This window comes from Sphaeramia orbicularis, chromosome 12, assembly GCF_902148855.1.
Source record: "Sphaeramia orbicularis chromosome 12, fSphaOr1.1, whole genome shotgun sequence".
Lineage (NCBI taxonomy): Eukaryota > Metazoa > Chordata > Actinopteri > Kurtiformes > Apogonidae > Sphaeramia > Sphaeramia orbicularis.
This window is the reverse complement of record NC_043968.1, coordinates 29538001-29553994: the sequence shown is the minus strand read 5'-3', so window position 1 is coordinate 29553994 and position 15994 is coordinate 29538001. Positions and strand designations below refer to the sequence as shown.

Here is a 15994-nt window from a genome sequence, read left to right as displayed (position 1 = left end):
TACATATCTGATGTTTTGAAATGCAAATTCAGTCTGAATGGTCATGTCACATGTCATGTGACATTTACATCATTGAAATGTAATTCTGCACTGAATGAAACACGAGCTGGCAAGATCCATTTTTGCTTCCATAAACACAGTGTGCTGTGTGTAATATCATGTCTTCTTCTGCGGATGCAGGCCACTTCAGAGCTGCAGACTGTTCACACAGGACTCTGATGGCAGTTGCACTGACATTATAATGTGAACAACCTTGAAAAAAAAAATCATATTTCAGCAAAAAATCTGAATTGAACATTAAGACCTGTAGTGTGAACTGCACTAAATTAAGAGGGGTTTTTGTGAAAGTGAAGAGCTTGGGCCCATATTTAGAAATACTCCTCAGTATGACGTGCAGATGTTCTACACAGTCTGTAGGTTGCAGCTGCACTTACATTCACAACCAGTACACTTAAAGCAAGAAAAGAATCAAATCAATTCACTCAAATCAAAAAAGTTGTGGGACAATTGTTGCAGCTGCAACAACAAAGCCACTGGAGAAGCTTTAGGGATTTCCCTGTAGAGTGGTGAATTTTAGATCACAGGATTTTCCTCTGTATGGTTGTCCCCTGTGTTTTCACTGGCCAGGCAGAGCATGGTGGTGGTGAAAGGCAGATCGATGTGGAGAGGAGTTGATTATGGATGGTAAGAAGTATTCACCTCAAGCAATTTCTCAGTTTTAAGATGAGGCATTCAAAGAGGCAAACATTCCCAGTATAGGATTCCTATTATTCCTTCTCTGAGTGGAATTACTAGAAATATCTTCACAAACTGGAAGTGGTATGTTATAATGGGGAATCTGAAGAGTTGAGTTACAGGAAAAACAGGACATTCTATCAGATTTTAGTAATTCAGGAAACCTCAGTTATGCTAACTAGAAGAAGCCTGGTTTAATCTGCAGTAGTAGAAAATCACAACACAACTAAACATAGTCTCAATTATTCACAGATGTTCATACAGTCTAATGGTACAAAACCTAATCAATGTTGTTGACATTATGCTTTTTATTATCTGATGAAGTATGTTGTATCAGGTTACTCAGAACACATGAAATAGGGAAAAAAAACTTAAACACTGTCTTAAAAGTGCATCACAGAGTAACAAATCAAAGTATTCAAACACATATTAAAACTCCCCTTCTCTTTGATGGCTACGAACTTTCAATGCATCTTTACAGATATCTGGCTTGTTGAAATTGTGTTTGTTTCATGCTACCAAAATTACAAAAACTAATCACATGGATGACTTGCAAACTACAGACACATTTAGGTCATTTTATTCAGCTCCATTTATGTAAAAACAACAACAAAATACAAAAGTTTGTGCTCTTGATTTTTTTTTTAATTAAAACACATTCAGTAAGATAAAATGTGCCCAGGTAAAGCCTATTAATGATCATTTTTGATTTTCTATCTCCTTTCATCAGCCAGGCCAGCTCAAAACCAGAACTCAGAGATGAAGATGTGGATATTGACAATATTACGATGGAAAACTACCCCTGAATTGCCATAGTTCATAGCCACCTCCAGTATAATGTCCTTGGGTCCAGTAGTAGGTTGTAGCTGCCGGACAACACCTAACAAATGAGACATATTGGGATTAGTAGCTGAAATGTAGCTGAGAATGACTGATGCATAAATACAGAGTGTATAAAAAAAAAACAAAACTATACATTTTGAAAAATTACACCCAGTTCCACATTTGATAATTTTTGGAATTTTCTTTTATGGATGTCAGTAGGTAGGGGATTGGTGGATATTTGTCCAAATTTACAGACCCAGGTTTTCATGCATGAGTGAGCAGGGGCAAATTGCACAATCCAAGTTAAAACTGGTTTGCGCGAAGTTGCGGTGGGATTTAAATCCAATCAAAGGTCATGGGAGGGGACAATGGGCATCCATCTTAACCCTAACCCTAACCTGGCCTGTCCTCAGTGACATTTTCAGGCCTAAACAAGTTGAATTAACTTTGAAAGGCAGGAACAGCTGCCATGGGTAAACAAATGAACTTGACACGGTGGCCAAAGTGTTAATGCTGTAACCTGGCAATTTTGTGGAAAACAAGATGGATGCCCATTGTCCCCTCCCATGACCTCTGATTGGATTTAAATCCCACCGCTACTTCGCGCATGTATAAGGGTTATGGTAAAGAGTGTACTGTCTGGTTTCTTACCCATAATCATGTCCTTGTGGAACCGCTTCACCACGTCAAAAGAGAACCGGTCATTTGAAGGCATGATTTCAAAAGAAATATCAGCTGTGCGTAAAGTAGATGGTAGTGTCGGAGTATGTATCTGCAGGAAAACAATTTCTGTAGAAAGAATAGATTTTTATGTTTCTATTAGTTTGAAAGAAGCAAACCACAAAGTAGAGCTGGTTCTTAAAATCACATGTTTATATTCAAATTAAACAATTGTCCTGTGGGTTGAAATAAGTAATAGAAAGTTATGTGCTGTGGCAGGTCCGTGGGTGGAAAGTTTTATTTCAATGAGGCAGCAAATTTGAAAATCTGCTATTACAAGTTATTGAGTGAAATAATATGATACAGAATACGAACATGTATTCGTGATGGCTTTATAATCACACATTCACATACTCACATACACAAATCACGCACAATATTGAATGTAATTGACTGAGGGAAAACAAAACCAACAGAAAACTTCCTATGAATGAATTTTTTCTTACCTTCTGGTTTGCTTAAGTCTCTGAACGTAGGCAGTGAGAGAGCAGTGTGGGTGACAAGGTGGACCGGATCAAGAAGGCAGTTGAAGTCCTCAGGCTGGCAGGCCTTAACACAACGCAAACTGACTGAGACATCATTTCTAGAAGAGAGTGGCAGAAAAGAGGTAATATTAAAAAGGCAAGGCAGGTTTATTTATATAGCATTTCATTCATACATTCATTCTCTGAACCCACTTTATTCTCACTAGGGTCACGGGGGTCGCTTGGAGCCTATCCCAGCTACTTACGGGCGAAGGCGGGGTACACCCTGGACATTTCGCCAGTTCATCGCAGGGCTGACATATAGAAACAAACAATCACTCTCACACCTATGGGCAATTTAGATTAACCAATTAACCTATCAGTGCATGTCTTTGGATTGTGGGAGGAAGCTGGAGAGAACCCACGCAGACAAACTCCACACAGAAAGGTCCCACCCCCATTGACTGGTGTTGGAATTGAACCCAGGACCTTCTTGCTGTGAGACACGAGTACTATCCACTGCACCACCGTGTCATAGCATTTCATGTACAAGACAATTCAAAGTGCTTTACATAAAACATTAAATACATTACAGCAGAGAAGCAATAAAAAGTATAGCCATGAAAAAAAAAACAAAAAACAAAACAACAAAAAAAAACAGATAAATAGATAAACAGAAAAAAACTTCAAGCTTAAAAGAAACAGTGCAGATCTGAACTGATGAATAAGAACTCTATTCAAATGCAGCTGAAAAAAAAAAGAGAAAAATGGAATGAAATGGGAAAAGTCATGATAACACAAAGGTAACAGACAGGTACAAAACAGATGGCGCCATGACAGATTTGTTTAAAGAAAAGTTAAAAAACACTTCATACATTTGAGTTGAGAGCTTGGCAGCACCTGAATAGCCCTATAGACCTTCCATGGTTCTTCAGAGAAGCCAAACCTTGATTTCAAACCCTGAAATCATATTTGTGAGTGTTCCTCAATGTGAACACAGAGGAGCTTTCAAACTTAACCTCAAAATCGGCACCAGGAGCAGAGCCCTGTAATTAGAAGCACACAGGTGAGTCCAAGTAGTTAAGTAATAGAAGCCAAAGCCACAGGGAGGATGGTGTGGTATTCCTCAGCAGCAAAACGTCCCCCGGGGGAAAATGAATAGTAGAAAACCAGAAAAATGGTATGTAAGAATTAATTACATTTATTGTGATCCAGTGACATTCACAAAGCAGAAGAATCGGTTTGGTTGGTTGGTTGGTTGGTTGGTTGACAGCAACATTGCAAACAACTGCATGGCCTTTTCGTTTCCATAAAAGCAGAAGTATCGTGACGCATTTCATCATATTTTTTTTACAGCTGAAGTCTCTCCTTAATTTGAGATAATATTAGAAATTCCTATGTTAGATAACCTAGTAATTTAAAAGCAAGAAAATTATTTCCAGACATAAATATTTAATAAATTGACATTTTCAATCAGCTCAATATGCACTGTACCCCAGAAATCTGCAGGAAGAAGGTGAAAAAGTGGAAAATTTGTCTGGTTGCATTTATCCAGCTGACCAATACAGCTACCGGTCTTTTTGGTATCATTTACAGCAAATTAACAGATAACCACCCAATACCAACACTAAAAGCACCATCCATCATATGAGCTGTAATGCTGCTGCACCACTAATTGAGCCCCATGCTGGCTGGACCCCAGGTACCCATAAATAAGTGCCATGGTTATTTTTCTTACTCTCTTCTAAGGCGAGGCTTGTTTGATCCTATGGTGAGCCCGCTTGGATCTGATCATTGGAAAAATTAGTTTCAACATTAAATACAACCGCAGCAGAGGAAGCCGGAGAGTAGTGGCAAAAACCATTTCTGGTGAGTGTGTTTGCTTGGGTATCACGAAGTAAAAAGCCATTTTTATCTGTCTTTTATTAATTCCAAACACACAGAAAGCACACATAAAATTACGCTGCTATACAGACATGAGGTACTATGAGGTGCCATCCATACAAAATATTTTAACAATCCTGTCATAGTGTTGCAGTGATCCTCAAAAGCTAATCAGCCCCATCTAGTGGTACATAAAACATCTATATTCCTATTATTACTGCAAAATTATAAACTACATTTAATGAAAGCTATTAATGAACCTTAACACCACAGTTCATTTACAAAAGTTACTTAGAAATTTTTGGTTGCTGTTCTAGTAATAAATTATATCCTGTAGGAGAGTATGCATGCACCTTATTATTTTCATAAAAATTCATTCTTTTTCTCATATGACACAAGATTTGCTTATGGTTTCAAAAGGAGTTATAAGGAACAACATCACAATCATTATTCAGTGCAAAAATGTAATCTGGCAAATTGGTTGAGCTGGAATAAAAAAATGTTTTATTGCATTGAAAGAGTTGTAGATTTTGTCCCTTATCATTAACAATGATGAATTAAAACTTTACTATAACTCAAGCATAAGGGAAAGAATGAATAAAAATGAAATAATGCACTAGTGGTGAGTAAACGAAGGTAGACTATAAGCTTCTTCTAATATGGTAATGTTCTCGATGGCCGAAAGAGCTGCTCGTGTGTGACAAACACAGCAATCTTAGCCATGTATAAATGTGCCGTTCCGTAACGAACTAGCCTCATCTCCACTGTCAGAAAGAAGTCCCGGGGCTGTGACAGGGTTCGACGCAGTGAGATCACTCCTCCGTGGGCCTGCTGCTGCACAATGAAGTACCCCTCCTCATCTCCTGAGACTATGCTGAGCAGCATTTGGTCTCCTGGCACTGAATTAGAGGGGCCCATCCGGAAAACATCAGCAGGGATGGGAGTGTTGGTAGGAAAAGTGATGTTGTAGAAGGAGATTCTCAGAGGCAGTAAGAAACACGACGCAGGGTTACGACTGAACTCACAAGATACACGCTCGCAACGGCTGAAAGGGAAAAATGAAAGCAGGGGCTCATTGGATGAAAGGCAAATATGCTACAACATGGGCTGGAAGGGATACTAAGAGGAGAAAGCCAGAGGAAGCCAGAGGAGGTGTTTATCACTACTGGAAAATGTCACTGACAAACAGCAGAAACAAATGATAACACGAGTTATGGCAGGAACAGATTAAGTGTAAAACAAGAGGTCAACTTAGAAAACACAGACTACACCGCTACACATAATCAGCCCTTCTATTTCAACAGTTACTCATTACAGAGTAAGAACTCACCCTTGTGCTGCTTTCCGGAAGTTTGGCGGGCATTCAAAGGACAGACAACGAAATCCTCCATGGATATTAAAACAGCTCTCAGAGACAGAGCAGGTATGGGTCCCTGTTGCACATTCGTCAATGTCTGAAAAAAAAAACATGGAAAAAAAAAACAAAAAAAACAAGGGAAAGTTTTAAAAATGCTGTAAAAGACTGAGGATTAACCCACAAAGACCCAGTGTTACTTTTCTAGCAGTTCCCAATTGAGTTTTTCTCTCTATTTAACCTTTATTAAACAATTTATCCCCATTTATTATAATATTATCCTCTGTATTTTGCATTTCTTCAATACAAATCAGGTATTTTCCTATATTTAATTCACTGATCATGTAGATGTTCATAAAAACTCCGATTAAAGTTAACTGTCATAATATTAGAAACAGAGAAAAATGAAGAAAATGTGACTTTTTCAACAAAATGTATCATTAACTGAACATAAACCCAGTGTGCCCATCCACTGTCATTGATCCAACTCCATGGATTTTACTGGTGAATCAATGTTGTAGAAGATGACGGTGTTTCCACGGTGACTATGAAGCCTCTGAACGTTCAAATGGGCCATAGCTGATGACCATGAAAAGGTGACAAACTGCATTTTACACCAATTATTTATATGGATTGATAGGATTAGTGGATCAGAGGTGATTAAACATTTGATATTGGTTGGTGGTTTTGACCACCAGTGGTTGTTTGGGTCTTTATGGGTTAATCACAAACCCTTTTCATTTTGGGTTAGAATGACTGTGTTTCCAGCAGGTTTCTTTTGTTCTTTACACATTCTGAAAACCACAGACTAAGACTGGTCTCCAAACCTTGGCAAGTGCGTCCATTAGGAGCAAGTGTGTATCCTGTGGGAGGGCAGGTGCAGTAGAAACTTCCTTGAGCATTGGAGCAGTGGTAGGAGCACACATGACCTCCAGCAGGCAAAGCACACTCGTCAATATCTGAGAATAGAGGAAAACAAAGGCAGATATGAAATAAGTAGGATCTGCTGTAATGAATAATACATCTGTATCAATTTGACCTCATTATTCCACGAACTAAATAGTACCTTCACACGTTATCCCATCTATATCGCTCAGCTGGTAACCACGGCGACAGTAACACTGGTAGGAACCATAGACGTTGGCACACTCCTGGCTGCAAGGGTTGGCCTCACATTCATTGACATCTGCCAGTAAGCAGGTTGAAAACAAATGCAATAAAAAAGTAAGAAAAATTTAAAAGGAGGAAAATGTAAAGAAATGAGAAAAAAATACCAAACATTTCAGTTGATATACAAGACTATATGTCAAATGCTGATACAACTAATACAACTCCAATTTTAGGAAAGTTGAGATAGTTGCAGATTACATAAACCTATATTTTTTCACAATAGAATAAGAAAGACATTAAATGACTACACTTAAAAAATGTACCATTTTAAGAGAAAAATATTGTAATTTTGAAGTTTGATGGCAGTAATATGGCCCCAGAAAGTTGTGACAAGGTTGTATTTACCACTATGTAGCATGTCGTTGGAGTTTAGGGAGAGGAATGGTAAATGGTCAGTACATATATATATGTAGTACTTTTTCACACTTTTATGTTGCCCAAAGTGCTTTACAAAGCCTCACATTCACCCATTCACGCACACACTCATACACCAGTAGGCGGCTCTGCCAAGGCCCTGCTGGGAGCAATTTAGGGTCTTGCCCATGGACACTTTGACATGTGGACAGTTGGAAGCAGGATTCGAACTGCCGACCCTTTTTTGTTTGCTGTAGGATTCCATCTGCTAAAGGGTCCTGGGTTTCTTTGATTATATTTCATGTTGTAGATGATGGGATGATGAGAAGAACAATATTTTGAAATGGTTCCAAAATTTATAGATGTAGTTTTTTGGTGAACTGGTGAACCTCAGCCCAACTTCACTTCTGACAGGCTCTGCCTGTTGTTTTTATACTCATTCATATCACTGAGCTGTTGCCAGTTAAAATGAGTTGCAAAATTTTCTTCAACCAGTTTTTTTTTTAGTACCACTTACTTTTCCACCCTTTTGTTGTACCGTCACAATTTTTATCAAACATGTTACTGCCATAAAATTCCAGATTATCATATTCTTTTCTTAAAATGGTACACTCAGTTTATACATTTGAGTTGTTATATTGTGAATAAAATATGGTTTCCTGAGATTTGCAAATCATTGCATCTGGTTTTATTTACATTTTACCCAAAATCCCAACTTTTCTGGAATTGGGATTGTACATCTTCAGATATGGGTTCCCAAATATCTGACACTTGTCAGTATATCACCCTAATGTTTCTTAATGAGCAGCAGTAATACAGATTGAGTTACCATCACAGTTTCTGCCATCATGGGACAGTTTGAAGCCCATGCTGCAACTGCATTGGAAGGATCCCTCTGTGTTCTCACACTTGTGGGCACAGAGTTTTCCAGGATAATGTCTGCATTCATTGATATCTGTAACAGAACACATTGTACACCACAAATGAATTTACAAGAGATACAAATTCACCCAGTTTGTTTTACAACGGATTCATCCTTGGCATAAAAACATTAATAATGAAACAATCAAAATAATGTTATATCAGATAATTGTTTCTTCAACATCACTATACATTACCTTCACATTTTTTGGTGATGGTGTTAAAGGTGTATCCAGCTTTGCACTCACAGCGATATGACCCCTGTAGGTTGACACAGCCATGGATACCACATACATTATCTCTACGACACTCATCCACATCTGTATGAGGGAGGAGGCAACCAAGAAAAATACTTCTATCAAACAGAGAATTCAAAGTCAGATACAGTGTTTTCTTTCCATGCAGTATTAGAAAATCAGGTTATCTGCACAACATCTACCTACCTTCACAATGCATCCCATCCTCAGAGAGTAGATACCCCCGTCCACAGGTGACTGTGTTCCTACGACAGAAGTAGGAGCCAATGGTGTTTACACAAGTCTGTCCAGACGGGCATGGAGTATCACGGACCAGACACTCATTTATGTCTAATAAGAAATGAGAAAGAAACAGTTAATCCAATAATGCAATCACCTTTCACTTCTGTCATATTTGAATAGAAGGTAGACTCACCAATGCAGCTGCCAGCAGCATCTTGAAAGTAACCCTCTGTGCATGTGTCCTTAGGGTGGCAGCGGAATGACCCTGGTGTGTTTCTGCAAAAAAAAGTTGGTTCACAGTTATGGGTCCCCGAAGCGCACTCATCAATATCTGGAACAGAGGGAGGAGAAATAACGTCCAGATCAGCAATATTCCACGAACAAATAACTTACATCTCAGCAGGAGCATTTTATTTTATTATTATTTTTTCCTAAACCCACCACCACCACCCCTCTTCGCAGGACAATTTTATTTTTTATTACAGCTCGTGTTTAAGTAACAATCTCCAACTTCATATTCACATGTTCATTCATTCCTTGCTTGTATACATATACATATGATGAATATGTAATCAGCATCTGTTTTTGTCTTGTCTTATGTCTGTTTTGTCCTACTGTCTTGTCCCGTCCTGTCTCTGTACACTTTGGGCTATATGAGCCCTCCCTCTATGTATATGTATCACCGTAACATTTTAGATAGGCACTGTGTTACCTACAGATCTCCACTGTAGGTACATCCATCTACAGTGACTTGTTACCTTCACATGTATCTTTGTCTGTGAGTTGATATCCAGTTCCACATGCTATTTCCCTTTGACAGCGAAATGAGCCCTCTGTATTAATGCAAACTTGGCCAAAGATGCAGTTATGCTTGCCAGTGATGCATTCATTAACATCTGAGGAGACAAAAATCCACTCATAAAGGAACAGTTTCTTTTTGTTGCGGGTAAGTAATGACACCTTTATTTATGACGCTTTTATTTGCACCACTTACCATCACAGGTCACACCATCCTTTCTGAGTTGATAGCCATCAAAACAGGAGCAAGTACCATTACCTATACACAGCTGGGAGCAAATGGAATCTGAAAGCAGAGACAAATAATAGGCAGCCCAAGAGATAGATTTATACTATCATACACAAAAAACCATATATTTTCAGACAACAATACAAGTCATTATACAGTATCACAGCAGTCATAGACCCGGTCATAGATCAATTATGTAAAGCACTTTGGGTGCCTTGAAAAGTGCTAGAGAAATCTAATCCAGTATTATTATTATTATTATTATTATTATTATTATTATTATTATTATTATCATTATTATTATCTATCTATCTATCTGATGCCAATTTGATGTTATGTGGGCCAGACAAGTATAATAATATCATAATAACCTATAAATAATGGCAACTTCAATTTTTTCTCTTTGTTTTAGTGTAAAAAAGCAAAATTACATTTACAAACTGTCCTTTCATAAAAATTGTGAATAACCTGAACAAATATGAACAACCTGAAACGTCTTAGAAGAAGTAAGTCCAATTTTAACAGTATTCTACCTATTACTTACTGTTTTGTGCCTTTGTAGAGCCACTGTGATCTGTAACTTGTAATGAAAATGTATAAATGATAAACTGAGACACAATATTTTTAAAATTGCCCTCATATTTCTCAGCAAATTTCAGGTTGTACATGTTTTTCACATTTTTTTAAAGGATGTTTTGTAGATGTAAACATTTTCATAGTGTATTTTTACTTTTTTATTCTCAAAAATAGAAAGAGGTTTGGAGTTGACATTATTTACAGGTCATTCTGTTATTATTTCACTAGTCTGACCCACTTGAGATCACATTGGCTATAAGTAGCCCCTGAACTAAAATGAGTTTGACATCCCTGTACTAGACAAAGAGGATGGTGAATAAGCTTCTTAGATTTCTAACTCTAACAAGATGTGAAGGTTACAAACCTCTGCAGGCCTCTGTATCTCCTGGAGGCTTGGTTGTAACATCAGGATCAGGTTTATTAGTCTCTGTGGCAATGAAAAACAGTCACATAATAAGTATGAAGCACTGAGCACAGTCTTACAAAAGATAACTTCTCCAATCAGTGCAGTTTTTCTGTTTGTTTGCTCTTATCACTCTGGTCTTTGCTCTACATAAAAACACATTGCTTTAATTTTCTTTGTGTTGGTGTGTTTTTTCTGCTCTGTGCTTCCCACATGTTGGTGTTTTTCTACCTGAAGAAGCCAGCGAGGCGACAAAAGCTACGAGCTTAAACAAGTCGCCAGTTGGCCCAGATTCACCATTTGGCAAGGTGTCTAAAGCTAAGCTCAGTGAATACCCCTGTGACCTAGACTGTCTGTTGGTCTGTCTGGCAGCAATCTGCTCCACAGCTGCTACACCAAGGACATTCAAAACAGTGTTTCTTGAAAACACTGCTGTTTTCTACCCATAGTAACATGACTACTTCCTTAGGAAACCAGCCTTTTTTGCATTTTCGTTGTTAGGGGTGTTAAATATGGTTCAGTATAAAAGTTCATCCTTAAGCACTAATGTTTTTTTTCTTGCTAAAATGTATTTAATGTTTGCCAATGGCCAAACCCCTTAGTTATTTTACAAATGCCTCTTTTTTCCCCACAATACAAAAGTGTAGTGCCTGTCGAGTCACAAGAGACAGAACACACTTGAGTTATTTGTGATAAAGTCACTGTTCATGCATTTTACCTTGAGGAGGACGTTCAGTTACTTCTGTTATGTTTGTGCTACAGCATGTGTTAGCCGCACTGCCACACTCATTCTGTAGCAACAAACCCTCAAGTGTGCAGCTTGAACCCTGGCTTGCTGCCGTAAGTCCAAGCATACAGCAGTCACAGCACATCTAAAACAGAACATGGAGAGAGAAACCAAAGCAACAAAGGAAACCAGTTAAAGAGCCTCAGTTTCTGATGCTTGACTGCATTTTTAATTTTAAGGAGGATCACAGAGGTGCGTAACGGTTAAATTAACTGATATCCCATAAGCAAACCACCTTGGAGATTTTGGTGTCACAAACATCTCCTGGGAAGAACGGTCTCTCACATACACCTTGCTCACGGGCCATCGTGATGCCAAAGCTACAGGGGCTGTTTTCTGGTGATGGTTTTGCTGCTGCTGCTGTGACACAGCACTGCTCCTGAGCGACCCTGGACAGTTCAATGAGAAAAATGAAGTCATCTCTCAGTTCAGAATTATGTGATGACATGAAGATTCTACATTAGATAAAACCAATCATGCATCACTTAAAATACTTGTAAAAAAAATACATCATGCTATGTTTTGACATCCTGAACTAACCACAAGCACAAGAGTAGAGAATACTTGATACACCCCCCTCCCGACCATGTGTCAACCAGGTGTTTCTCCATTTCATCAATCACTACCTCTATGTTCTTCCAGTCACACGGGGCCCTTTAGTGTTAAAATGCTCCAGGGGGCCACTTAACGCCTCTGCTTACCATGTACTTTTTATGTAACAATCCTCCCCTGTAGCTTAAGCTGAAGGCTACAGAGATGATTTAAGGCTTGTAGCCCAAAGGGTATTTCCTGCTTTTAAAGATGCCATAACAAACTTCACTGGATCCTACAGGATACATATATTTCCCCTTGCGTTCTCACTCCTTTGGTGATTTCTGCCTGTCTCAAACAGGTTCTAATTGTCAGACTGTCTTTCTTGTTTGATTGTTCCCATCGTTTACATCAACAAATACAAACATTAATTTTTACCTTCTGCCAGTTTGCTGTTAAACTCCGGGAGGAAAAAGTTGACATCTTTAGTGTTTTACTTGTAAAATTTTAGTTATGAATTGACCATTTCATTCTTTTTGTTAAGTATTTATGCCATAGGTTGCATTGCTATATTTCTGTGCTGTGTTAAATGTTTTACATGTACTATATTATTATTATTATTATTATTATTTTTAAGCTCCCATTACTACACAGGTAACTGCACCACATAGGAAGTGGCTGATTGATAAATTATGTATTATTTTACATCTTATATTTGTATATTTCAGTTTATACTGTACTTGCAGAATCTGCAACGTAATACATTTCCTTCTGGCATTAACCCTTTAACCCCTGAGACATCATTCCAGGTAAATGTGCTGCTGTGAATTAGCATCTGTTTCTGTGTCATAAAAGCTGCTGTGAGTATGTGCTCGTGTTCCTTTTCTTCAATGGTTTTGTTTTACTGTGTGTTTTAGGGTCAAAATAGGGTGGAATAACAGAAAAAGGCAAAGAGAGGAATTGAAGTTTGACAGGTTTTGACTAAATAAGGCACTAGAATGTACATCAGTAAGAGATTTAGGATGTTTAACATGAACTGTGAAGTGGAACACACTGAACAACCACAATGATTTGAATTTGGGCCCAGTAGTGTTTGCTTTGGGGCTGTTTTTTCTACATCAGTCCAGCTGCTTTTTGACACCTGGTTGAACTCCGAAAAGCAGTCACACAGTGAAAATACAGTAAAAAAAAAAAAAAAAAAAAAAAAAAGGAAAATCATAATGATACTGCAAACAACAGTAAAAACAAAAAACACAAGGAAAACAGTGTAAAAAAAAAAAAAAAAAAGCCCAAACCGTCTATTTTTTTAGTGAGTCAGTCTCACTCACTGCTCTGTGTTTTGCCCCCCCCATGTGCACTGAGCATGCTCAGATGTTTATGGGAAGAACAAAGACTATTCTATTAGCGTGTTTTGAAAATTTTCCTATAATTTTTAAGAATATTTCAAATAAATCATACATTCAGAATGCTCACCACAGACACGTCAGGGGTTAAAGCAGTGTTTTTCAACCTTGGGGTCGGGACCCCATGTGGGGTCGTCTGGAATTCAAATGGGGTTGCCTGAAATTTCTAGTAATTGTTTAAAAAAACAAAAAAAAAAAAAAACAACTTACTATTAAAAAATATATGGTGAGTTGACAGAAACTGAAACTGAAGCACTGTGGTACTGTTTATCTTTCAAATGTTCATTGTGGTCGGTTTCAGATGCTGCAGCTCTTTTATAATTCATAGGTTGAGTTCTTGTTTGTTCAGTATTAATTGTCAGCCTTGTAAATCCAAGCTGGACTGACTGTACGTATCCTGACCAAAGAAAATCAAATTCTCACTTTGTGCAGTAATCTACACCTGGCTTTTCTGCCTCCATCCATAATATATATATATATTTTTTTTTTTTTTTGATTGGTTTTCCCCTGTAAGTCACTTTGGAAAAAAAGTGTCTGCCAAATGCATAAACACAAACATATTATATAGACTAAATATTGTCTAAAATGAACACTTATTTGCAACATAGTACCGCAAACTATTACATGATCAAAAACAAATTATTTTAGCAAAAAAAAAAAAATTCTTCATTTTGAATTTTCTGGGGTCGCCAGAAATTTGTCATGTTAAAATGGGGTCACGAGCCAAAACAGGTTGGGAACCACTGGGTTAAAGGGTTAATAAAGTATTCTAATTCTAATTCCTGTAGACCAGAAGTGCAACAGTGCTGGTATTATGAGGGAAGACTAACCTTCAGAGAAAAAAAACTAAAAAACTTGGCCCCTCTCACCTGCACCCCCTGTACAGATGGTGCCTGGGCCTCATTTCTCATTTAGAGACCATCCACAGGATAAGGCAGAAGAAACCAGGTGTTGCAGAGTGTAACTCACCTACAGATGTGGTCAGAGGAGAGAAGGGGGAGGATTGTACAGTCTTGTCCTTTCAGTGCCCTGTCCCTCCCATCCGCACAGCACCTCTGAATGAAGACCTGCCATTCTGATGTGGAAAAGGAAAAGGATGGACTTCAACAAGTGGCCGAATAGTAGAAGAATACGCAATAATTCGAGTCAATAATACTTTTAATCTGCATCTAGTGTCTCAACCTCAATGCTGCGTGTATTTTTTTTTTTTTTTTTTTTTTACCTTGTCCATGCAGAACTCCGACTAGAGAAAATAAAAGTAAAGTCCACCGTGCCATCAGCCTCAAACTGCAGTTTTCCTCTTTTCAGATGATCCAAATCCTGCACAGTGGTGGTGAACGTGTTGAGATGTCAGTGGACAGCGGATGAATGTGTGTGTGCAGCAGACGGAGTGTGTTTCCTCTGGAAGGCAGACGCAGCATCTCAGTGTGTGGAGAGTCCACGGAGCTCTGTGGGTGGGGAGGGCGGGGGTAGACGGAGCTGTGGGCTGCCCACTCCATCACACTGGCCCCCTCATTTGCTGCGACCATTTGCAGGCAGGTCGAAGTGGGTGTCATAAAGGTAGGAAAACACTACTGAACACAGACTGCCGACAGCTCTTTGGTCACTTCAGACACCTATTTGTTTTTGTTCCTTTCGTTTATTTTAATGTTTTTGTTGTTTTTTGACAGAAATTATGACAAGATAAACTTTATTCAACTTTTTGCATTTTAACCCATAAAGACCCAAACATCCACTGTCAAACAAATGCATCCACTAATCCACAAGTGTCAAACACGCGGCCTGCGGGCCAAAACTGGCCCGCCAAAGGGTCCAATCTGGCCCGTGGGATGAATTTGTGAAAAACAAGAATTAAACAGAAGATATTAACAATCAAAGATATTAAAATCATTTTTGTTCAGGTTCCACAGCCAGCAACTTCATTTTTTTTTTCTTTTTGTTTTCATGTAAAAAAAAAAGCCAAATTACATGAAAATGTATACGTTTAGAAACTATCCTTTCACCAAAAAATGTGAATAACTGGAAAAAAAAAAATAGGGATGCACCGATACCACTTTTTTCCAGACCGAGTACGAGTACTTACATTTGAGTACTTGCCGATACCGAGTACCAATACGAGTATTTAATAATCCCATTCCAGTTGTTAGTTCCTTTTGTAAATGTGCTTTATTGTCGTTGTCATTAGTCTGACTGGAACAAAGTGCTGCTACTGACATTTAATGTGTTGGAATGAACGTTTGTCAATTAATCCACCAGGGGGCGCCGCTCTGAATTAACCATACTGGACAAATACCACGAAGAAGAGTAAAGTTTTTTGAGAAGAAGAAGAAAGTCAGTAATAACAAACATGGAGATGACAGA

The 15994-nt window shown here is 38.3% G+C and overlaps 1 protein-coding gene across 2 annotated transcripts; it reads right to left on the bottom strand.

The window, feature by feature from the left end:
• Nucleotides 1–1371: 1371 nt before the first annotated feature.
• On the bottom strand, nucleotides 1372–15028 carry LOC115430747 (fibulin-1-like). 2 transcript variants are annotated; one of them, XM_030150939.1, is made up of 17 exons: nucleotides 14856–15024; nucleotides 14603–14708; nucleotides 11935–12088; nucleotides 11631–11784; nucleotides 10874–10936; nucleotides 9901–9990; nucleotides 9665–9802; nucleotides 9100–9237; nucleotides 8871–9014; nucleotides 8625–8747; nucleotides 8336–8461; nucleotides 7049–7168; nucleotides 6810–6941; nucleotides 5959–6082; nucleotides 2727–2863; nucleotides 2212–2349; nucleotides 1372–1615 (listed from the first exon to the last, which is right to left on the bottom strand). In XM_030150939.1, the coding sequence occupies exons 1-17, from the start codon at nucleotides 14908–14910 to the stop codon at nucleotides 1476–1478; spliced, it is 2082 nt and encodes a 693-aa protein (XP_030006799.1). In that variant the 5' UTR covers nucleotides 14911–15024; the 3' UTR covers nucleotides 1372–1475. The 2 variants fall into 2 exon arrangements, with proteins under 2 accessions (XP_030006799.1, XP_030006800.1); XM_030150940.1 differs by lacking the exons at nucleotides 1372–1615; nucleotides 2212–2349; nucleotides 2727–2863 and adding an exon at nucleotides 3537–5673 and having other exon boundaries at nucleotides 14856–15028.
• Nucleotides 15029–15994: the final 966 nt, after the last annotated feature.